This window comes from Gopherus flavomarginatus, chromosome 1 (genome assembly GCF_025201925.1).
Source record: "Gopherus flavomarginatus isolate rGopFla2 chromosome 1, rGopFla2.mat.asm, whole genome shotgun sequence".
Classification (NCBI taxonomy): Eukaryota; Metazoa; Chordata; order Testudines; family Testudinidae; genus Gopherus; species Gopherus flavomarginatus.
Genome location: NC_066617.1, coordinates 220,125,214 through 220,150,333, shown reverse-complemented (window position 1 = coordinate 220,150,333; position 25,120 = coordinate 220,125,214). Strand labels below are relative to the sequence as shown.

General features: G+C 41.8%; 1 protein-coding gene across 11 annotated transcripts in view; it reads right to left on the bottom strand.

Moving 5' to 3' along the window:
• The window catches only part of DMD (dystrophin), a 2,125,007-nt gene that overhangs the window by 150,631 nt on the left and 1,949,256 nt on the right, over positions 1 to 25,120 (bottom strand). For all 11 annotated transcript variants that reach the window (XM_050936430.1, XM_050936437.1, XM_050936440.1 and 8 more), the window contains one exon: positions 6,726 to 6,786. In XM_050936430.1, coding sequence (XP_050792387.1) covers positions 6,726 to 6,786 — 61 coding nt within the window. The remainder of the gene's footprint in view (positions 1 to 6,725; positions 6,787 to 25,120) is intronic.

Genomic DNA, 25,120 nt, shown 5'->3' with positions numbered 1-25,120 from the left:
TTTGGAGGAGCCAATTGAGAAGTCCACCGTTGAGACTGAGGTGCTCTCCGTCGCTGTGATCGTTGGCATTGTCATTAGTTCTTGTATTGCCGCTGTTGTTGGAAGAGGAATCTCTGGCTCTCTGATAAGATTGGTATCATCTTCTCTTTGCCAGTGGAGTATAGATCCCCTAAGTGCAAAGGGTGGCTCAAGAATCCTTCATGGAATGGAGCATCTCATCCATCTTGGTCGAGAACAATTTCTCTTGGTCAAAGGGTAGATCTTTGACCTTGGTTTGGAGTTCTCTGGGAATGCCTGAGGATTACAACCAGGATGCCTGGTGCATCGCTATGGCCATGGCCATGGTTCTGGATACTGTGTCAGCTACATCCAAGGATGCTTGGAAGGCTGTGAGAGCGACAAATTGGTCCTCGTTTAGAATGACCTTGAATTGTCCTTGTTTCTCCTCTCGAAGCTCCTCAGTGTAAGAGCTCAATTTCCCATAGTTACCATAATCCTATTTTGCTAACAGGGCAGAATAATTGGCGACTCTGAATTGTAATGTTGCTGAAGCGTAAACTTTTTGCCAGAAGAGGTCGAGCCTTTTGTGTTCCTTATCTTGTGAGGCCAATCAAAACTGTTGTTGCTTGCCATGCTTATTAGCGGCATCGAACACCAAGGAGTTGGGAGGTGGGTGGGAGAAGAGGAACCTTCGGCAGAGACATAGTTCTTCCCATCCACCCTTTTGCAAGTCAGTGGAATCAAAGCCGGGGTCTGCCAAACTGTCTCTGCTGGTTCCAGAACCATATTGTTGATGGGCAAAGTGATCTTGAAGCAGAGGAAGGAGGTAGAATTTGTACCAGTTTGTGCTGATTTGTCTGAACTTCCTCCAATGGGATATCTTGGCTTTGAGTGACCCACTTAAACAGTTCCTGGAACTGTTTGAAGTCATCTGTGGAGGTAGGCGGGAGTGGCATGATTGCTTCATACGGAGAGGAGGAAAAATCATGAGCAGGAGATATAGCTTCTATATCCGTGCCTGTTTCAGTGTCATCCTCACTGTCCTGAGCCTCCATTGGCTGCGGGCTGGGGATACGGAATTAGACCTCAGCTCATGTCTATGAGCCATGGTTGGCCTGGAGTGGGGGCCTCTGTAAGCTGCACAGGTTCCCAATGTGCCCATTGCATTGGGAAAGCTATCGGTGGGTATATCCACGGCAGTCCTTACCACAGTTGAGCTGTCTGGTTGCAATAGTGTTTGGGCCCCATATGGCTTCAAGGTGGTCTTTGTTCGGTCGACAATGATGAGTGGTGTGGTGAGAAGGTTCCTGGTCCTTGTACCATCATCTTCACTAGATGACTGTAAGACCGCCTGAGAAGTATGGGGATCCCTACATTGGGAACGTTTGGGAGAGCCCTCGGTACCGAGCAAGGGGGACTGCAGTGCCGAAGAGATTACCAAGTCTCTCTGTTGCAGAACATTCTGTGGAGTTTCTGTTGTCTGTACCATCGGTGCCAATGGGGTTGCTCTTGATGGTGCAGATGTCAGTGCTGACAGATGTTGTGGTGGATTAGCCAGCATGGTTGGTGCTAATTTTGCTTTCTCCGCTGGTGCCAACTGTGATGTTAGTGCCGGAGGTGGAGGCATGTTGCCATAGGTGCTGGAACTAGGGGTGTGGGGTGCAGCACCCCTTGGCTTGAAGCAGTTTCCATTATATACAGGGTTTCCAGTTTGTTTCAGTGGCTCTCAGTACCCCTCTAAATTGTTCCAGCACCCCTGCATGTTGCCTGAGAAAACGCTCAGTAATGAGTCCCTTGTGAGTGAGGTCGGTGCCATGGAGGAGGCATGTCTCCATCTGTGCCTTGACTCCATCTCCTTCAGTTGGGACTTGGTGGTGCCAGAGGTACCTGGAGCGTCGTAAGTGCTCACCTGAGTGTATTTTGGCATCATGGGTAGTGACCTGGCCGGAGACTGCCATTGTTTCTGCGGGGCTCTCTCTGGAAACGTCTTGCCCTCTTCCTTGATCTTTTAGAGGACGGCATGTCTCCTGTCCAGGGCCACCCAGGGGGACAAATGGGGTAATTTGGCCCATGCCCCAGGCCCCACAGGGCCCCATCAAGCTGCTCCGGGTTTTCGGCGGCACTTTAGAGGCAAGTCCTTCAGTGCAGCGGAAGACTCGGAGTGAGTGAAGAACGTGCCGCTGAAGTGCTGCCGATCAGCAGCACTCAGGCTGCTTCATTCTTCAGCGGCAATTCGGTGGCGGGGCCTTCCCTCTGAGAGGGACCCGCCCCTGAATTGCTGTCGAAGACCCGGCCCTGCCCCAGGCCCCCTGAATACTCTGGGCGGCCCTGCTCCTGTCTGTGAGTAGGGATGCCTGGCGAGATGGTCCGTGGGTCCATTTTTGGTTGGAGAAATTACTCCATCAAGTTCATTTTTAGTCTGAGATCTCAGTCATGCCTGGCTCTCACCTTCAGATTGGTACAGTGGGTGCATTTTTGTGGAATATGTGCCTTACCGAGACATCGTACATGCAAGGAGTGCCCATCAGAAACAGGCATTGCTTCATGGCAGGAGCCGCATCGCTTGAAGCTTGGGGAGCCAGGCATTTTAACAGTTAACTGTCCCCGGTGTGGGGAGGGTAAACCACAGAAAAACAAAGTGGGTTTTTTTGGTAATAAAAACTAACACTAACAACAACTTTCTATATGACTAACTAACTATTTAAACGCTAGACACGGCACCAATGGTATTGTGAGACGCCTACTGCAAACGCATGACCCACGTGGACACTGCTACCATAAATCTCTGATCGACAGCGCCAGGACACACCAACCCCTGAAGTGGAGCACCCGCAGGGACAGCACTCGAAGAAGAATAAAAGATTTAATCCTAAATGATCACGTGAAAGTATTTGGTGCACTATGCCCACCCCTTTCATTAATAAATTTAACAAACAGATATAAGGAGAAATTAATGTGCAAATGTGTATTATTACTACCACTAAGAAAATTACATTTAAAAAAGCAAATCATTAATTAAATATGGAAAGCAAATTAATACTTTAGATCTACACTTGAAGTTTTCCAGTATGCATATACCGCCCATATGGCTGTTTTTCCTTCTGCCTTTGGATATGAAAAACCCTCATTTATAGCATAGTAAACAGTTAAAGAAAAGGGTAACATGATTTTAACCTTACCACCTCAATATGTCCTTTCCACATGTGGGCTTCCTCTTCTGATCTTCTTTTTCTCTTTATATTCTATTCTTAGAATTTAAGACATTTTTCTCTGCACGTATTTCATATGTACATGCAGATACATTTCAGAAGGTTTCTTCTTTTGTATAGTTTTTATTTGCTATTTATATTTCTTATGTTTGGTAATCACTTTTTTGCTTAGTAAAAGCTAAAGTAAGAGATTTAAATAAAAGCCTAAAACATTTTTAAAGTGTCACTGTATCTTAACTGTCTCAGGCCTCTCTCACTCACCAGACTTTTCTGGTATATTAGATGAACCCATTTTTTCTGGAAATGATGCTTCCTATTAGTGGCAGCCTTCAATCCCACAGCTGCCTCCATGCAGGAAGGCCCGGCACATATGCTAAGCCTTTTTGATTTTGCCATCAGGGCTCATTGATCTGCCCAAGCGGATCAATTGCAGGGTCAGGGACTTAGACAAGAGGCCTGGCAAAACAGCAGTCTTCTTACATGTTTCTTTTCCCCACCTCTGAACTAATGTAAACCTTTAGAGCCTTTATTAGCCATAGGAAAAATGGGATTACTTGTAAATTATACAGTATAAAATAAGATGTGATCTCTGGAGTACTTAAGGGTTTCATAGTAACTTTTTTGGTTGACATGAAGAACAGGAAGGTCATCAGCATAACGAGAAAAAGGCTGATGATGGAAAAAAGGGGGTTATATGAAGTGTAGTTTAGAAAGATTTCACATAGCAACCTGCAGATGTAATTTTTTTTCCTTGATACCCCATCATACAGCCAGGTATTCAGCAGGCAGGGAGGAAAATCCGTTTGCTACTTTAGAATCCAAGGCACCTTTGGTAGCCTAGAATACAGAAATATGATTTCTCAACTCATTAGGGAAGCAAGCAAGGTGAGTGTTAACTGTTGTCTCTGTTTGGCCTATCCATGTGGGACTAACCACATAAAAAGGTGAAAGAAATCCTAACAGAATGCAGCAGCTGGTAAACGGCCATTATATTGCAATTTTCCTGAGGCTGACAGTAGGCCAAGAAACCACAAAACGGCATAGAGTAGGAAAAGCAGTTGTAACAGGTTGCACATTGTTGGTGATTATATTTTCAGTAGCAATGAAAGCTGTACTGAAATAAGGTAAAAGAGACGCTGGCAGGAATAAGGCCCAAGGGAGACGAAATATTAAAAATTTTACAGTACTTCAGAAACTTTAGTGGTGGCTGGTTGCTACAGACTAATCAACTGTATAAAAATGAAGTTTTAACTATCAATTTCAAAGGGCTTGGAGTGATCTAACACTAAGAAGTCTGGAATGTTACCGCTGAGTATTTAGTATTAAGAGTTGCCTGATTTATGGACTCATCAAATGCTGTGACATTTCAAATGTGAAACTGATGAATTAAAACACCTAAATATCAAGAAGGAAATTGATAAAACACAAAACCAGTAATGTATGCAGGACATTCAGTTAGCAAAGGATGCTCTCATGTGTGGTCTGAGTATTCTATGTTGAAGATGGAAAGAAAAACTACATAAACATTAAGAAAAGGGCCAGGTATGATACTTATCCTTATGTTACACCTTTATGGCAACTCTTGTAACAATTAAAGATAAGCAAGAAAGTAATAATTCAACGGATGAAAAAAAAAAGATGGCTAAATAAGCATTGTTTAAAGGTTGAAAAGCTAAGAATAACAGGTAGTTTTGCTATGACAAATATGAAATGCTAAATGAGGGGAATAAAGGAGAAATGGAAAGAGAAACATTGAAATCGCGGGGGGTAGTCTTAAAGCTGGAGCAGGGAGCAGATGGAACAGGGAGGTCACTAGGACTAAAAAAATCCCTCAGATATTCAATTGCTATGTCAGCTATAGGGTGCTCCTGTACAACATGCCACAGAATGTAAGCTTTCATTATAGAAGTTATATTACCAGCCCCTATGGTTGTGAAGATAACCTTCCCTGAGTGAACCAAATGGAAACATATGAAGTATGTTTTTCCTGAGTCTGCAAATAGCCTGAAACAATAGCTGTAATGGGGCACTGACTCTGAAAACTAAGAACAAAATAAAATGTTTATTTTGCTATTGATCATTTTAGCATTAACATTCAGCTAGTGTGTACATCTACTGCTGTTGGAAGTAGTGGCAGATATGATGATTGCGAGGTGCTGTGGGCTCTTGACTGCCACAAAGAATTGTTGTGGTGAATATTAGGAATTAAAGCTTCTCCAACCAAAATGTCAAGTCACCTCAAGGGTAAGTGAAAATGAGATGTATCCCTTTCCCCAGTGCCTCAGCTGTGACAGGGGTGCCAAAACCCCAAACTCCCTCTCGCAGTTGATGCCAAAACACCCCGACTCATGTGTCAAAACTTCTAGCTTTCCCCATTCAATTTAATTATTCATTGCCAATATAAATGTCTGCAGCAAATTTAAAATTTGGGGCAGCAGCAAACAAATTTAATATAAAAATAAATAATACTAGGGAATACTCTAGTTCTGACTGTTATTCATTTTTACATTTAATTCAATAAAACCTCAATTTTGAAGCTGCCACAGAAATTATATTTTGCTACAAAATTCAGGCCTGGAGTGCCATAGCAATCAAGTGGCCATACTGAAAAATTTAGGTTCTGTCTGTTGTAGAGGGCATTCATTATTGTAACAGATGGTGCAGTGTAACATGGATCACTGTAACCCAAATACAGACACTTAAGTTTTAGTCATTTGCACTGCAGGCTCTGTTAACACAGCAACTGCATCCTATGTACTGCAGCATTTATTTTTCCAGGCTGTAGTGAAGAAACAGCTCACAGCTCATGATAGCAACATGGAAAAACAAGAGCACGAAGGAGTAATTTATTCTCCCTTATTTTTGTTGTGCAGTGGGATAACCCGAGGCATGAAAAAGTGAACTCCTCCTGGGTTTTTAAAGTTTCCTCTTAGTTTGTTATTCTGTGACTATTTTTAATATTAATTTCTCCCTTGTTGTCCTTCAACAACAGATTCTGCCAAACAATGTTGCTAAAGGTGTTCACAGGATAATGGACAATTGATAGTTTTAGAAAGATCAGTTAAAGAAAAAGGACTATGATGCTAAAGCTGCAAATTTCTCAGTTGAACCATATGTGGCTGCTTTCAACACCAAATCATTCACCAAAATTCTGACTGGCTTGTGGTAGTGCAAAACCTCCCTTTTTCACTGTTGATGGAGAAAGGAACTGATATAAAGGAATCAAGTATGAACCATGTGGTCCACAGCTTTGCTAGACTTTTCAGGTGACTGCTGCAATGACATGAAAGGCACTCTGCTTTATCGCAACTCAAAAACTATCTGCTGTTGTTTTTTTTTAAGGAAGCTCCCCAGAGCACCAGCATGTTTGCATGATATTTTATTGCATATTTCACTACTTTTGTCCTTCCCACTGAAACAACACAAGAATTATATCAGGACAGATTAAAGAAATAATTAATTATCACACATATACGAGACTACTAAATAGTCATCATTAATATTATTTATACTTACTTGATATAGTAGGGCACTTTGTTTGGTGAGACTGCCCTCTCCCAGGGACCCTGGACAGAAGCTGTTAACAAAAATAAATAAATAAATATATAAATAAAATAAAAGAGACATGGAGGTCAAGTTCAAAGCAAACAGAAAAGACAACTTTAATCTCTGGAATTACAATTTTACACTTGGCCACGCTGATATGGGTCTGTTTGCTAAGTTACCCATGAAGGCAGGAAGGATTAACCTGCTGTTCTGAAATTTCTGTCCTAATCTGAGTGAAATTGAACTCATTCAGCTGCAAAGATAAATGCAAAAACCTCTTCGACTACTAAACTTAAAGAAAAGATAGGCTGCTTGTTCAGTTCCTTATCTGTTTTTCTGGTGAGTTCTTTTACAGGGCACCTCTTGGTAATGCTTTCTGTTGTTTTTTCTTCAATTTTATCTCTTATTTGATCAACTGTTCTCATCCTTCTAGGAACAAAATTACACTCTGGTTTACATTTTATGTCAAGTAAAGACATTTAGCAGCCTAGTATGATGACGTTCTCCTGTTTATTTGTTTTAAATAGAGACCTATTTCATTTTTATTTCCTACATTATTAAATGTTCATGTGTTTTATTGTTTTTCAAAAATGGCAAGCAGTGCAGAAGATGTCAGCATGATCACATCAAGAAGTGTTAAACCCATCAGAAAATGGCACTACATAATAGCAGTTTTCTCAGTCTAGACTCTCACAGCACTAAGTACCAACATCAACTTACAATATAGTGAAAATATGTTGTAAATAATGTTTTCTATGAAAAAGGAATATGGGTAGGCCATTTTCATATGATGGAAATTCTTGCTTGCTGATGGTCTGAGCCATATTCTGAAAGCTCTTCTTTAATACTTAGAGTTTACAATCTTTTCAAGTTCATCATCAGAAGCAAGCTCCCCTCAAACCAGGATCCACCAGCTCAAAGTTGTACCAGACCCTGCCATAATAATAGATGCAAAACCTGCAGACATATCTCAACTGCTATGAAAATCAATACCCTCACAACACACCTTTCAAGATCCCTGGGTCCTATACAAGCCTATCACAACATGTGGTGTATCTCATCCAGTGCACTAAATGCTCCAACAACAACTATGGGTGAAAACAGACAATCACAATGTCCCAAAGGAACGCACATAGAAAAACCCTCAAAGACAAAAACACTGTATCACCTGCAGGTGAACACTTTTCACAAAGCGATCTCTCTACATCTGACACTTCAGTCCTCATCCTCAAAGGAAAACTGCCCAACACCTTCTAGAGATAACTCTGGGAGCTAAAATTCATAACTTCACGAGACTCTAAAAATCACAGTTTTAATAAAGAATATCTAAGGCTTATTACAATAATGTGTAACCCACTAACCCTTCCTACTCCTCCTTCCCCCCTTTCAGTGCTATGACTGCAGAGGTGTGACCAGGCCACTTCACTTTGATTCATCTCTTACAATACATGTTAACTATTTACACTAAACCATCTGTTCCAACTTGTATTTAGCCCTGGCTCTCTGAGGGTTTGCCTACCCTGCAATTAGACACCTGCAGCTGGCCCATACTAGCTGACTTGGTCTCACAGGCTCAGGTTAAGGGACCACTAATTGCAATGTAGATGTTCCAGCTTCAGCTGCAGCCTGAGCTCTGGAAATTCTCCCACCTCACAGCGTACTAAAGCCCAGGCTTCCCCAAACCCAAACATTCACACTGCAGTTAAATACCCCTTAGCCCAAGCCCCATTAGCTCGGATCAGCTGGCATGGGCCAGCTGTGGGTTTTTAATTCTGTGTAGATATAGTCAATGTACCTTTCTCAGACTTGAAGAAAAGCTCTGTGTAGCTCAAAATCTTTTCTGTGTCACCAACAGAAGTTGGTCTTGTAAAAGATATTACCTCACTTGCCTTGGCTCGCTATTCTATATATAGTCATTTAGATTTATCTACTTAAAAAATGCCTATCCCAGGGTCTGGGTGTTTTAACAGATATTAAAACAAAATCAAATCACAATCCATATGAATAAAGGAACAAATGTATTCACACGTCACCTATGCAAAAAAGTCCATCAGCTGAATAAAGAAAATATACCACCTACTTTAAATACATCTCATTGAACCTCAGAAATTCAAGTAAAAAGATAACATGAACAAAGGAGATGGAGAGAAGTTGTGAAACACATTTTTAAATAGTCTATAGGGAACTATTGGATCATTGTTTGTGGGATTGCTAATAAATAAATACATTTTGAAGAGGGATTTGAAGGAGGTCAGGGAAGTTGCATGGCAAACAATATCAGGGAGAAAATAATCAGCTGCAAGGGCAGCATGGGAAATACATGGAGGCACTTATGAGAGTCTAAAAAGGAGAGTAACATTCAATCAAAATGAGATATGGGCTGGATCAAACACAAAGAGTTTAAGATACTTTTGGATGAAAATGAGAAGCCAGTAAAGGAACTCAAAGAAGGTGATAATGGAGCTGGAGTGGCAAGGAAGAGGAGTCTGGCAGCGACATTATAGATGGACTGGAGGGTGACAGAAAAGCAGGGTAATGGAAAAGTACAGCTTCATCAATACACACTTTTCTGGGGCCAACAGCCATATCATCTGCAGCAAAATTATGGGCACCTTATACGTATGAAGAAAGGATTCTGGGCACGGCTACTTACTCTATATCCTGAAACAGTTTGGCCAATCACACATAGAAACACACTTTATATAAATGCTCATCCAGTGTTGGGAATGGATGGAGTACTGCAAATGAGAAACTGAGCTGAACACTGAATGGTGAGGTTAAAAAGAAATACTGAACAGCTGTTTTATTTCCCTGAGTACTCTCCATTCTGCAAACTGAAGGCCAGATTCTTGCCATTCTAACTCACATGGAGTTGAGCTTTGCTGCAAGAGCAGTCCAATTGATTTCAAGAGCACAAATCATGGAATAAGGTACTATTCAGTGTGAGTAAGGGATGCAGACTCTGACCCTCAGATGGGTTCTGCAGAACATAGCATGTGGTCATTGAATCATAGAATATCAGGTTGGAAGGGACCTCAGGAGGTCATCTAGTCCAACCCCCTGCCCAAAGCAGGACAAATCCCCAATCAAATCATCCCAGCTAGGGATTTGTCAGGTCTGACCTTAAAAATCTCTGAGGAAGGAGATTCCACCACCTCCCTAGGTAACCCATTCCAGTGCTTTACCACCCTCCTAGTGAAAAAGTTTTTCTTATATCCAACCAAAACCTCCCCCACTGCAACTTGAGACCATTACTCCTTGTTCTGTCATCTGCTACCACTTGAGAACAGTCTAGATCCATCCTCTTTGGAACCCCCTTTCAGGTAGTTGAAAGCAGCTATCAAATCCCCCTCATTCTTCTCTTCTGCAGACTAAATAATCTCAGTTCCCTCAGCCTCTCCTCATAAGTGCGCTCCAGCCCCCTAATCATTTTTGTTGCCCTCCACTGGACTCTTTCCAAGTTTTCCACATTCTTCTTGTAGTGTGGGGCCCAAAACTGGACACAGTACTCCAGATGAGACTTCACAAATGCCGAATAGAAGGCAATGATTACGTCCCTCGATCAGCTGGCAATGCTCCTACTTATAAAGCCCAAAATGCCATTAGCCTTCTTGGCAATAAGGTCACACTGTCGACTCATATCCAGCTTTTCCTCCACTGTAACCCCTAGGTCCTTTTCTGCAGAACTGCTGCTTAGCCACTCAGTCGCTAGTCTGTAGCAGTGCATGGGATTTTTCCATACTAAGTGCAGAACTCTGCACTTGTCCTTGTTGAACCTCATCAGATTTCTTTTGGCCCAATCCTCCAGTTTGTCTAGGTCCCTCTGTATCCTATCGCTACCCTTCAGCATATCTACCACTCCTCCCAGTTTAGTGTCATCTGCAAATTTGCTGAGGGTGCAATCAACGCCATCCACCAGATCATTAATGAAGATATTGAACAAAATTGGCCCCAGGACCGACCCCTGGGGCATTCTGTTTGAAACCGGCTGCCAACTAGACATGGAGCCATTGATCACTACCCATCGAGCCCAATGATTTAGCCAGCTTTCCATCCACCTTATAGGCCAGGGATAGGCAACCTATGGCACACGTGCCGAAGGTGGCACGCAAGCTGATTTTCAGTGGCATTCACACTGCGCAGGTCCTGGCCACCGGTCTGGGGGGCTCTGTGTTTTAATTTAATTTTAAATGAAGCTTCTTAAACATTTTAAAAACCTTATTTACTTTACATACAACAATAGTTTAGTTATTTATTATAAATGTATAAAAAGAGACCTTCTAAAAATGTTAAAATGTATTACCGGCACACGAAACCTTAAATCAGAGAGAATAAATGAAGACTTGGCACACCACTTCTGAAAGCTTGCCAACCCCTGTTATAGGCCATTCATCCAGCACATACTTCTTTAACTTGCTGGCAAGAATACTGTGGGAGACTGTAACAAAACGTTTGCTAAAGTCAAGGAATAACATGCTTTCCCCTCATCCACAGAGCCAGCAATTAGGGTAGTCAGACATGATTGCCCTTGGTGAATTCACGTTGACTGTTCTTGATCACCTTCCTCTCCTCCAAGTGCTTCAAAATTGATTCCCTGAGGACCTGCTCCATGATTTTTCCAGGGATTGAAGTGAGGCCGACTGGCCTGTAGTTCCCCGGATCCTCCTTCTCCCCGCTCCCTTTTTTTTTTTAAAAGATAGGCACTATATTAGCCTTTTTCCAGTCACCCAGGACCTCCTCCAATCACCATAAATTTTCAAAGGTAATGGCCAATGGCTCTTCAATCACATCCGCCAACTGCTTTAGCACCCTCGGATGCAGCGCATCCATCCCCATGGACTTGTGCTCGTCCAGCTTTTCTAAATATTCCTGAAACACTTCTTTCTCCACAAAGGGCTGGTCACCTTCTGCCCATACTGTGATGCCCAGTGCAGTAGTCTGGAAGTTGACCTTGTTCATGAAGACTGAGGCAAAAGAAGCATTTACTACATTAGCTTTTTCCACATCCTCTGTCACTAGGTTGTCTCCCTCATTCAGTAAGGGGCCCACACTTTCCCTGATCTTCTTGTTGCTAACATACCTGTAGAAACCCTTCTTGTTTCTCTTAACATCCCTTGCTAGCTGCAACTCCAAGTGTGATTTGGCCTTCCTGATTTCACTCCTGCATGCTTGAGCAATATTTTTATACTCGCTGGTCATATGTCCAATCTTCCACTTCTTGTCAGCTTCTTTTTTGAGTTTAAGATCAGCAAGGATTTCACTGTTAAGCCAAGCTGGTCACCTGCCATATTTACTATTCTTTCTACACCTCGGGATGGTTTGTTCCTGCAACATCAATAAGGATTCTTTAAAATACAGCCAGCTCTCCTGGACTCCTTTCCCTCTCATGTTATTTTCCCAGGGGATTCCCTGAGGGAGTCAAAGTTTGCTTTTCTGAAGTCCAGGGTCTGTATTCAGCTGCTCTCCTTGTGTCAGGATCCTGAACTCGACCATCTCATGGTCACTGCCTCCCAGGCTCCCAGCCACTTTTGCTTCCCCTACCAATTCTTCCCTGTTTTTGAGCAGCAGACCAAGAAGAACTCTGCCCCTAGTTAGTTCCTGCAGCACTTGCACCAGGTGATCTATTTGAAAACTAAATCATAATACATATATGCAAAGGGACAGAATAAAGATTGTGCATATATTTTATGCATATAAATACACACACAGAGTTAAGCATTGTAATATATTTCTTAGATTGTAAACTCTTTGGGGACAGGGACAGTCTTTTCGTTCAGTATTTGTACAGTGCCAAGCATGGGGCCTACTCCATAACTAGGGCTCATAGGGAAATATGGTTATATAAATAACTAAAAAAACAACAAAAACTAACATAGCTAACATTCACCATCTTCCCACATTTCCAATAATATCTACATCTTAGCTTCTGTCATAATAAACTCATTCCACTATATACTTGGATGCAGAAAACCTCCAAAGACAACACATCAGGCAATGCTGTGTGTTATCTGAAATTAAGAACTAGGAAGAATGCCACCCACCTTCCCCATGTATCTATATCTGACAATTTCAGTTGTTCATGTAGCTTAATCTTCCTAGCTATGTAAGGCTAGAGGATGGCATACAAACTGGTTTAAAAAAACATTTGGATTATGGAACTAGGTATTCTGAAGAGTAAAAAACAGAACCACCACCTCCTCCTCCCCCCGGCCCCCACAAAAAAACTCCTACATTAATTTGAGGATGTGATCTACTTTGTATGGTATAATATGTATTTATAATTAAAAAGTCCTACTCGTTCAACTCCCCAAACTGCAAAAAGCCCCTTCTCCCAAAAAACCAAACCAAACATTATCTTTCAGAGTGAGAACAACTCAGCTAGAGTTCCTATCTTAAAATCAAAGGAAATGTTATGTATTTAGTGAATATCTAAAGAATAGGATGGTTTGCCGTAATTATTCTGGAAGGTGTATTTCTCCTTCACTCCTGAATTCATCTGGGCAACAGCTTTCGAGGCATAACTTATTATCCCAGAATCTTATATACAAAGGTGTTCTTGATCCATTTAAAAAACCAAGCACAAATAGTCTGCCTTCAGTGGAACTAAATGCTTTAGAAATAAACAATTCTGCGATGTTCTGCATAATTGGATTTAGTGTTCCTTCAAGAGACTGTTGTGAGGTTGTCTGTAATACAGTTGCTGCTGTCCTGGATGATTCTAGTCTTGCATATATTTGAGTTGACAAAATACGTGGTACCTTTTACAACTGTGCTCTGAGAATAATCATCTCATTTCTGGCACAAATCCAACAGCTGAGAACAGCTGTTTCTTATCTCGTGGTACCAGTAGAGGTTTGTCATCCATTACAAAGCCAGTGTAAGTAATAGACATATATCTTTAATTCCTGGTAACATCATTTTAGTAGTCTATCAAAGAAGACTTTCTGGAAAACAAAAAGAATGAGTACTTGTGGCACCTTAGAGACTAACAAATTTATTTGAGCATAAGCTTTCATGGGTTAAAGCCCAATTCATCAGATGCATGCAGTGGGAAATACAGTAAATATGGCTACCACTCTGAAACTTTTCTGGAAAACATTTTTGTATGACACCATAGCTTCCCTGTGTGTTATAGTCAAGAATCAGACAATTCCCTATTTGCTAAGTGTAATTCAAAAGTGCCTTATTGTTTTAGTTTTGCACAGTGTAAGAATCCATTGCTATACGAACAAGCCACCTGCAATGTTGACCCCTGAAATAAAATAGCATAGGAAAAAGTATCTTTTTAAAAATGATTTAAATCTCCTTGCACTCCATTAGCATTGCTATGCATTAGTAATCATTTAATGGTTATCTATTTTCAGAGTTTTATTTTTCTCCCTTTGATGTGCTAACATATTAAACTTACTGTGTGTGCTATCATTGAACTTAGGCTACATATCACAGACCATGTTCACATAAGTTGGTATTTGCCTTTTCACAAAGCAAAATGAAGCAGCAGCATGCTGGATCTGTGTGCTCCACAGTCCAATAGTATTTTACTCTATGCAAGGGTCTGACCAGAGACTTAAATAGAATGTAGGTGTCATTTTAGCTGTGTTCATAGATGAACTAATCTAATAAATATTTAATTTAGCTATATCATTATGGGAATCATGTATACAATACATTTAAAATGATCAAAGGTAAATGGTCGTTTATTGCACCTATCCACCAAAATATTCAAAGAGATAGTCTTGGCTAAAATCAGTTCTATCAAAAACTACTTCCAATGGTTATTATTAAAATGTTAACATTCACTCACCATTATCACACAGTGACACGGATATGATTTCAATTGTAAGTACAAAGAAAATCTTCAGCATCTCAGATAACACGGGGGAGGGGAGTGAAACTAATTTTTTGATAGCAACCACACTGTGCCATGCTTCAATCTACTCTGTGACCTGCTGATTGCTGTTTGTTAGAGGTTTCATATGAGTGAATTACAGCTTTGTGAGGTTTGGATCTGAGCTTACACAGGTGTTCATAACCATAACAAAACCTACAATATTTACAAATTGGTCACTCTAGCCCCAATTTAGCAAGGTATTTAATCATGTGCCTAAATTAAACCTGGGAGAATCACTTCAGGCAGGGCCTCTACCTACGATACCCTGACTTTGCTGACTTCTGTTGTATATTCACCATTATTGTTACTGTTATTTTTAACCAAATACACACCTTAGAATCTGTTTACTCCTCCTCCCACAATGTATAACATTTCTTTTACTAATGGTTTAACCTTTTGTTGAGGTATTGTATTTGTCATTCCTTATGAAGGCAGATAGTGATGGCTTAGTGCAGTGATCGGCAACCTTTGGGACGTGGCATATCAGGGTAAGCACCCAGGTAGGCCGGGCTGGTTTGTTTACTTAACGCGTCTGCAGGTTTGGCCAATCACGGCTCCCACTGGCTGCGGTTTACTGCTCCAGGCCAATAGGGGCAGCGGGAAGCAGCAGCCAGCACATCCCTTGGCCCACACTGCTTTCCGCCGCTCCCATTGGCCTGGAGCAGCAAACCACAGCCAGTGGGAGCAGCGATCGGCCGAACCTGCGGATGTGGCAGGTAAACACATCGTCTCGGCTCACCAGGGGGCTTACCCTGGCGGGCCATGTGCCAAAGGTTGCCGATCTCTGGCCTAGTGGTCTAATCCTCAAATTTGGAAATACCTAGAATCACAAGTTCACGTATGTGTAGAGCTGACTTACTCTTTGAGTCTTTCAAACTAGATGAATTGAGTACCACTGTATTTACTTTAAGATGTATTTTATTAAGATATCATAATAAACAAGATATCATTGTTCTATACAGACATTAAAGATCCCCTAGTACTTTTCCTAAAGGTGAGATAAGTTACAGCAGTCCCCAGTCAGTTAACGCATGCTATATGCTGGCTGGCTGACTGCCATCTTCACCCTAGAAAGAGCTGCTTATCTGAGAGTGTGTGTGGGTATGTGTAATTTGGGAAGTTCTTTAGGATCTTTCTCAATGAAAGTAGTGTATACATGTAAGATATCTGTTTTCCCATTTACAGAGGGCCTATTTCTATCTTATGCATATTTGTTATTACAGTAAATTATGGTGTGGAACGCTGATGCTGTATAGCATAGAGGCATAATGGCTCACTGTATAATCAAGAAACTGATGTCAGAATATATTGGCTGAAAGATATAAAAGTTAGAAGGAGAAAAACATCAATCAAAACCTAAGTTGCATAAATATTGCACACCACAGGGTCTAGCTCAACTAGCTGAGCTAGCTTGGAGCCCGATTTAAGCCTGCATATGTGGATGGGTTCTCAGGAATTGAAGTGATCTAAGCAGTTAAATTTCAGTTTGGATTCTTCAATAGTTAAATTACACACTGCTTCTCTGTCTGCATTGCAATGCTGTCTGCGATCACAAATATAGTAAAATGCTTTAAGATTGCTTCTCAAACTTTGGAAGATGGGCTGATTAGCCATAAAGATCTGAACATGTGAAGAGGGGCAGCACAACAGAGACTCACTCCACAGGAATTATAAATTAGGCCTCCCAGTTCTGCAATAACTGCTGAAATCTTTATGACCAACTTGAAACATAATGTTTGCCGGGTGTTACTGATGAGAAACATTATCCAGCTACTAAATAGATAACATGTTCCTTAGTATCATTACAAATGGTGAACAGCATACTGTGAAGTAATTCAGAAGTTTCCAGAGATCACTTCAAAGCATAAAATCGATCCAACGCTCATTTTCTTGGATGTTACTGTTTGGTAAAGCAACAACAAAATACTTGCATCTACTTGAAAAGGATATTGTATCAGGTAGACTGATACTGTAGATATTGTTCAGCTTTACTAGGTTTGTATATTGCTGACAAGTCTCATAATCAATGTGGTTGCACTCAAACTTTGAAAAAGAAAATCTCTAAAATTGGTTTCTATCACATTGAACAAATTTTGGCTTTTGTGCAGAGAGAATAAAACAGACTATTAGAAAACTAAATCTTAGCTAAACATTTCAAGCCTTATAGAGCCAAACATAACAGAACGAGTTCTGACATAAAGAGAATAGCCTCATTGCTTTACACACCAGACATTTCAGAACATAAAGAATATGTTTTAACTGAGCACAATTTATAGCTCATGACAACTCTGCCACACAGTTTAACTGCACTGCAGCAGAAGTGTTTGAACCTTTAAGTCTGAATTTTCCAGTGGTGCTTCAGTAAGGACATACCAGATACACGGGGCAGCAGCAGGGAAATGTTTGCCTCAGAAATCTGGTACTGTAGGCAGCACAGAAGTAGTTAATAAATAATGACTCTCCGTATGAAGCTTATACTCATCTAAGAGTTAAGAAAACATCATGGATAGCTGTGACATATTCAACATTGGAGAAACATCATCAAAGATTAAAACATATTAAACTATGAATAATGCTGCTATGAAGTGCATGAGATCATTCCACCAACAACAAACAACTGCTTTTAAATAACACTGTATACTGCATTGTAGAGATGCATGAAAATGAAATTCAATGAAATAGGAGAAAAACATTTTTTTCATTGAAATACTGTTCATTGTCACCTTAAGTTTTTTAATGGAAGGCTTTTTTCACCACCAAAAGTTATTATTGCAGTGAAAAATAGCGGAAATATGAAACTTCTGTGAGTGAAGAACTAACTGAAATTTATGATTTTGGCCCGAGACTTGAATTTGACCATTTTTATAATGTAAAACTTAATTTGCAGATGGAGGAATCCAGCATATAATCAGAATTCTTATTCATGGTGAATCAAATGTATCAATATGCTATGCACAGCTCTATTGCAGTCAACATTTTTGAGAGTAGAGAATATAAGGGAATATTAAAAAGCAGCAACCCAGCAGGAATGATCATTAGATGCATGATGCCTCTTGAACCACAAAATACAGTACTATCAATTTTCCCCCAACACTTGAGCTATCTAGAGTAACATTTTTCTTAAAATTTCCTATTATTTCACAACCACTGGTGGTAGCAATGGTAAGGGTGCTAATGTAGACTCTTTAACCTTCATAGATCATCTAATCTTGCAGAGCAGAGCAGGTCTAGACGACATGGTGTTTAAAACCCCAGCTGCTCCTACTGTTGCTACCAGGGGCAGCTCTAGACATTTCGCCACCCCAAGCACGGCGGCATGCTGCGGGGCGTGCTCTGCCGGTCGCCGGTCCCGCGGCTCTACTGAAGCCGTGGGACCAGCGGATCCTCCGCAGGCACACCTGCGGGAGGTCCACTGGAGCCGCAGGACCAGCGGACCCCTCCCTAGGCATGCTGCCGAAGGCTGCCTGCCTGCCTGCCGCCCTCCCAGTGACTGGCAGAGCGCTCCCCGTAGCTCGCTGCCCCAAGCACGAGCTTAGGGTGCTGGGGCCTGGAGCCGACCCTGGTTGCTACCACTTATGGAGCTGCACTAGTGGTAGTGCAATGGTAAGACATTTTACAAAAAAGTGCTCATATAGATGTGGCCGATGTGTATTTAACATAATTTCCTCTAAGTTTTAACATGCTTCACTCTTTAAGCAGGTCTTGAACTTAAATTGCTGCCCACTGCTACTGCAAAGTCATTCCTTCATTAATGACGATAGTAACAAAGGCAAGAACTGAGGAACGAAACATCTAGTAGAGATTGTTTGTATTTCTTTTTTAAGTCTCTTTTCTTCCTCTAAGTGTGCTGGGCTCTCCTTGAAAGGTGCAGGGCTGGAAGCCCTGGAGACTGAAATCTTCCACTGAATGCTGCACTGTAGATTTAAACCCTGGTTGCAGGTTGGGGATGGAGGCTTTTGCTTCTTATTGTCTCCATGCACTTTACATCTCTATATAATTCAGTACTTAGTTTTGTGTGGCTCAATTCAAAGATACCCAAAGAGTGGAATGTTGTACCAAGATTTAAAAAAAGTATTCTCAGACACAGGGTACAGTTATACTTGGAACTGGAGGTACAGTATGGGCATTGACTCTCTGGGTGCTCTATGGTTCAAGTGCCTATGGAAAAAAAATAGGGGGTGTTCACCACCCACCAGCCACAGCTGTTCAGTGGGGCTGCTGATCAGCTGTTTGCCGGCTGGCTGGAGGAGCTCAGGGGAGGGTGGAGAGTGATGAATGGCTGGGGTGGAGCGAGGCCGGAAGAGGCAGAGTGAGGGTGGGGTCTCGGGGCAGGGGGCAGAGCATGCCAAAGAGGTGGATCGAGGGTAGGGCTGGGACAGAAAGAGGCGGACCGAGGGTGTGGCCTTGGGGGGAAGAGGCAGAGTGGGGGCAAGGCCTCAGGGTGGAGTGGGGGTGGAGCACCCACCAGGAAAAAGAAAAGTCAAAGTCATTGTCTATGACCAGAGGTGTAATTTCCAGCTTGGGTAGACATACCTGTGCTAGCGCTGACTGAGCAAGTACACTAAAAATAGTAGCATGGCCCTGAGTATGGTCCTGTCCAAGATGCTAGGTATGTACTTGGACTCTGTGAAGCCAGATACTGCAGGAAGTATTGCCCAGCAGGGCCTGAGTGATGGCCTTCCGACATATCCTGGTGTATAAATGAGAAAGCCATCGGAGTAATTCTCAGCAGACTGCCTGCTTGCTCTCTCTCCAGATCTTGCCTTGCTGTGAACCCCAGACTCTGGCTCCTAATCCCAGCTCAGCCCTGAGTCTGCTACTTGCCTCCTGTCTGCAACTCCGCACCTGACTCTAACCTGGTTCAACCCTAACTCTGTTACTGAACTCCTGATCACAACTTCATAAGTGACCCATGCACACAGGCTACCCACAGCCAGGCCCTGACATCAGCTTGCAGTGCTAAACAATTGACTATGTGTGTATTATGGGGCTGAACACCTATTTTGATGAGTGCTGTACAAATACACAAAAGAGACAATCCATGCACCAACTAAATTCTAAAACCAGTTTGATTTACTGTGTCAAATCCTAAATTCCCATGATCAGTAAAGGCTAAAGTAACATATGCAACCTCTAGAATTAAAGAATAGTAGCTTGGTGTCTAGATCCAATGCAGTCCATAGTCTCATTTTTAAGACTGGCAACAGAGTATTCAAATGAAAAAGGGTCTGATTTGTCATTTTTGAAAATCTGTGGGAGTTTGCTTATGACTTTAATGGTCGTCTGTTCAGGCTACTAATGCCCAAACCATAAATTGAAAAGGTGTTTTTCATCAATTGCAAATAATTTATACTGGAGCAAAATTTCTATGCAATGGAAAGTGACTAAGAAAGTATTTAGTGCTACAGTTTATTAACTGCCATCTTTGTAAGGCAGAAATGGCAAGAAGTAATGAAGAAAAGATTTTTCAGAACCTGAAATTTAAAATAACAGAGTGTGAGGAAACAAGGAATAGTCCCAGGAACTCTGGACTCGATCCAAAGGATAATTAAATATAAAATATAGTTTCCAAATCTTAAACACACATTTCTGACCATTATTTATCTACTTCTGAATGTTAATTAATAGTTCTAATGATAATTAACCATTTTCCATATAGAGTACTGGCATGTCATGGCTTTAAAAAAATAGTTTGAGAAAACTGGTTCTGATCGTTGGAGCTATTTGTTAAATACAGAATGGAAAAAAGTGACCTGTTCTTTATAATTTGAAAATTTAAAATATAGTTAGATATATCCAATTAAACTTTAAGTCCTAGCTCTTTACATCAGGAGAATCCTACAAACCACAAAATACGAGACAGATGTAAACATGCCTTTTAAACATGCATGCCTAAATGTCTTTGCTTTTACCCAAATATCTGTTGGTTCCCTATCTTGATAAAAATCTGGGTTCATCTCTAAACTGCCGATATTTTGGAGCCACAGATGGAATTAGCACTTCAGCAAGGAAAAAAACCCTGGTCATCTCCAAAATGAGATACGGGTAACTGCCAAAAGCAACAGAGTCCTGTGGCACCTTATAGACTAATAGATATATTGGAGCATAGGCTTTCATGGGTGAATGCCCACTTTGTCAGACACATGTAATTGCCAGTTATAGCTGTGCATTATTTCATTGAGTCACATCATCAACATACTGTATGTGACAATCTTACAGGGATTAGGCTGTAAATTACAAGTTCTACCTGTATGTTTGAAAGTTGTCATACCTTCTATTTTTCAGCAATCACAAGTGGTGCATGTCAATGAGTTACAGCATTAAAAACCAGGATTGATGGCAGGCTGGTTGAACAGTTAGTGGCGTTAAAAACAGCCTGACATCTCTCCTACCTCTCATTTATTTTATCACAAAAGGAAGTAATAACTATCCTTACAAATACAGATGGATCCTCCAACAGCAGACAATGAATCCCATTCTCCGTAAAACGCAGCATCACAGATCAAAACAAAAGGAGCCAACAAAGCATCATTATTACAGGGGAGAGAGTTGCAGCTCCATAGCTGAAATTGTGCTGAAATTTGCACTTAAAGCAGGATTGAAATTCCTGTGCTTCACACTTCAGTTACTGCATTTTGACTCCAAATTGAGCACAATAATCCTTCAGAGGTCAATAGAATTTTCTATGTGATATTTTTAGTTTAATATTCACTAACTTTTGCAGAGGATATATTTAAAAATGCTCCTTTTTAGAAATTATACAGTTTTTTTACACATTTGTTTGGGCCCTTCTAGCTAAACATCAGTAGTCTTCACAAACTACCAACTTCATCCACATATGCATTCATGTAACATCTCGGACATGGTCATGCGCCACTGTTGACATTTATCAAACTCCATCTTGACAGCTACTTCTGTTAAGGCTGCCAGCCTTAGCCTTTGACTCATATATTTTAAGGTCAGAGGGGACCATCATGATCATCTACTCTGACCTCCTGTATATTGCAGGCCACAGAACCTCACGCACCCACTCCTGTAATCAACCCATAACCTCTGGCTGAGTTACTGAGTCTTCAAATCATGATTTAAAGGATTCAAGTTACAGAGAACCCACCATTTACACTAGTTTAAACCTGCAAGTGTCACATGCCACAGAGGAAGGTGATAATCCCCCAGCGTCTTTGCCAATCTGACCCGAGGGAAAATTCCTTCCTGACCCCAAATATGGTAATCAGTTAGACTGTGAGCACGTGGGCAAGACCCACCAGCCAGACACCTGGGAAAGAATTCTCTGCAGTAACTCGGAGCCCTTCTCATCTAGTGTCTGATCACCAGACATTGGAGATATTTGCTGCTAGCAGTCGCAGTTGGGCCACATGCCATGGTACACAATTTCATCATACCATCCCCTCCATAAACTTATCAAGCTCAGTCTTGAAGCCAGTTAGGTTTTTTGCCCCCACTGCTGCCCTTGGAAGGCTGTTCCAGAACTGCACTCCTCTGTTAGTAAGAAACTTTTGTCTAATTTCAAACCAAAACTTGTTGATGGCCAGTTTATAGCCATTTGTTCTTGTGTCCATATTGGCACTTAACTTAAATAACTCCTCTCCCTCCGTGGTGTTTATCCCTCACCAGCTCCGGCCCTCATCGATACCATGGGGAGCCAGGGAGACTAACTAGGCATCAGGGGCCAAGGGGTAAGCTCTGGGAAAGAGACAGGGCTCTGTGGAGCTATGGAGGAGTTCATGAGGGATAAAGAACTTGGCTTGAGGAGGCAGGTGGGGTTGAGCAGAGTACTGAGGGCCAAAGTAAAAGGAATTTAGCAGGAATGTGTGAGTGGCTTGAGGAAAAAACCTTGTGTGCAGGGAGAAGAGTGGGGACTGGAGTTAGCTCCTCTGGCACTGCTGGGTTTATCCCCTGCCAAGGGAAGTCTTTAAAATGCTGATGCCTCAGCAAAGGCACACTGTGCTACTGGTCTCAGAAAGGAAAAGGAGAGAGTAGGTATATGGGGGAGGTCTGGGGAAAAGAAAGCAGGACTGTGGGGTTGGGGAGTGGGGGAATGAAGAAAAAGTGGGTCTTGTGCCTAGAAGCAGAGACCCAGAAAGTGAAAGAGCTCCTTTTCATGCCTCACATTTTTCCTTTAATCCCTCTTTTCCCCCATCCACAGCTTCATTCAAGCACCAAGCTCCCAACCTCATGCAGCCCCATCTCCAACCTACACACCACAGCACAACACTAACCCAGGAACCAATCCCTGTAACAAATCTCATTGCCTACTCCGTTCCCATATCTACTTTAGCAACACCATCAGAGGAGCCAGCCATATCAGCCACACCATCAGGGACTCATTCACCTGCACATCTACTAATGTGATATATGCCATCATGTGCCAGCAATGGCCTTCTGCCATGTACGTTGGCCAAACCAGACAGTCTTTATGTAAAAGAATAAATGGACACAAATTGGACATCAGGAATGGTGACATACAAAAGCTGGTAGGAGAACACTTTAATCTTTCTGGACATTCTATAATAGATTTAAAAGTAGCTATACTTGAACAAAAAAACTTCAGAAACAGACTTCAAAGAGAAACTGCAGAACTAAAATTCATTTTCAGACTTAACACCATTAATTTGGGCTTGAATAGGGACTGGGGGTGGCTGGCTCACTACAAAAGCAACTTTCCCTCTACTGGAATTGATACCTCCTCATCAATTAGTGGGAGTGGACTGCATCCACCCTGATTGAATTGGCCCTGTTAACACTGGTTCTCTACTTGTGAGGTAACTGCCTTCTCTTCATGTCAGTATAATGCCTGCATCTGTAATTTTCACTCCATGCATCTGAAGAAGTAGGTTTTTAACCCATGAAAGCTTATGCCCAAATAAATCTGTTTGTCCTTAAAGTGCCACCGGACTCCTTGTTGTTTTTGTGGATACAGACTAGCACGGCTACCCGCTGATAACAGATACAATCATAACCCTGTAACTTCCACCATGCCCAATTTTGAACAATAACTAGGTCACCAATGACACAGGTCACCAGTAACTTTTCTGAAACATTACAGCAAACGTCACATCTTGCACTCAGCCATTTGCAATCTACAACCAGACCTCATATGCCCCCTGCATAGAACTACTTGCAAAGTAATTTATGCAGATCACACCCATCCCATCTTAATCACCAAAACACACAAACGGAATAGCCAGGAAACATGGCTGGTGTTGAAGGGTGCCTGCCTGACCATTGTTCAGGATGAGCGTGGAGTTATGGTTGAAAATAAGTAGCTGAGCTTGACAGGGGCAACTCATGAGAGGAGTTTAACTGTGGTGCTGAGAGACTTAACAGCTTATTGCTTTGATTGCTACAGGTGCACTGATGGGATATGCAGCCTAGCAACCTTAACTCCAAGTTAACGATTTTGTGGTGAATATATGTGTGAAATAAATCCATGGAGTAGAATCCTCCTGATCCTATTTTCTTTTAAGTGCTGTTACCATCACTAGACTGACCTTTTTTGGCCTCGCTTGCTTTCATTGTGCTGCAAGACCTATTTAAAAAGCATGAATTCACCCCTGATCTGACCTCCCCCTGCACTGGGAGGTGTCCTTATTTTTCACACATTTGCTCCCGGAAGTATAACTACAAAAGCAATGCTCGCAGGAATGACTGCACATCTCTCAGGGCTGGCCAGCTGATGCTCTGACATCACAACTCCCCAACAAACTGCCCTCTAGTAGTAGTGCTGCTGGGAATGATGTAAACTCAAGGTGGCTTTACTAGTGCACAGCACACTGCTCAGTGTAGTCAACCGACTTCTGGAGCCATCACCAGCTCTCAAATTGCTGAATATTAAAGCTCCAGAAGCATTTTGCAAATACTTGCAGCATATCCAGTATTTAAGGGAAATAAAACCAGCTGTTTGATTTAACTCCCGTATGTGTGTATATGTATGCGCGTGCAAACCACTGAAACACAAATACAAATTCCCTGTGCCCTAGCCACATTCAAAGTAACCCTAAAGCTGGCTTTGAGCAGTCCCTCGACCATCCCTCTTTTCCTAGGGTAATCCTCAGGTAGTGTAGAGCTACCGTAGTGGCTCCTTCTCCCCATCTCCCGGGCCAGAAATGCAGGGAAATGTACATACGAAATGGGATGTGACTGGGATGTACGAGTGCCTCAGTAAACCCCTACCTGCTCAGGGGCTGTGGAAATAATGACATAATGTCGAATAGCCCTGGGTTGACCTGCTTCACACCTAGAACCAGTACAGAATGGTCTAGGATTTGGGAGCTGCAAAGCTGGTTTTCCACTCCCTGCCTGCAATGCCTTCTCACTTGCACTGAGCTCTGCTTTGATGCTACTCAGGATCAGGCCCATAGTAACTAAGATATGCAATACATACTTTTTTCAAGTAAAGAATCTGCTTTTTAAGCTATTATAATACCGAGAGGCAATATTTTAAGGTACAATG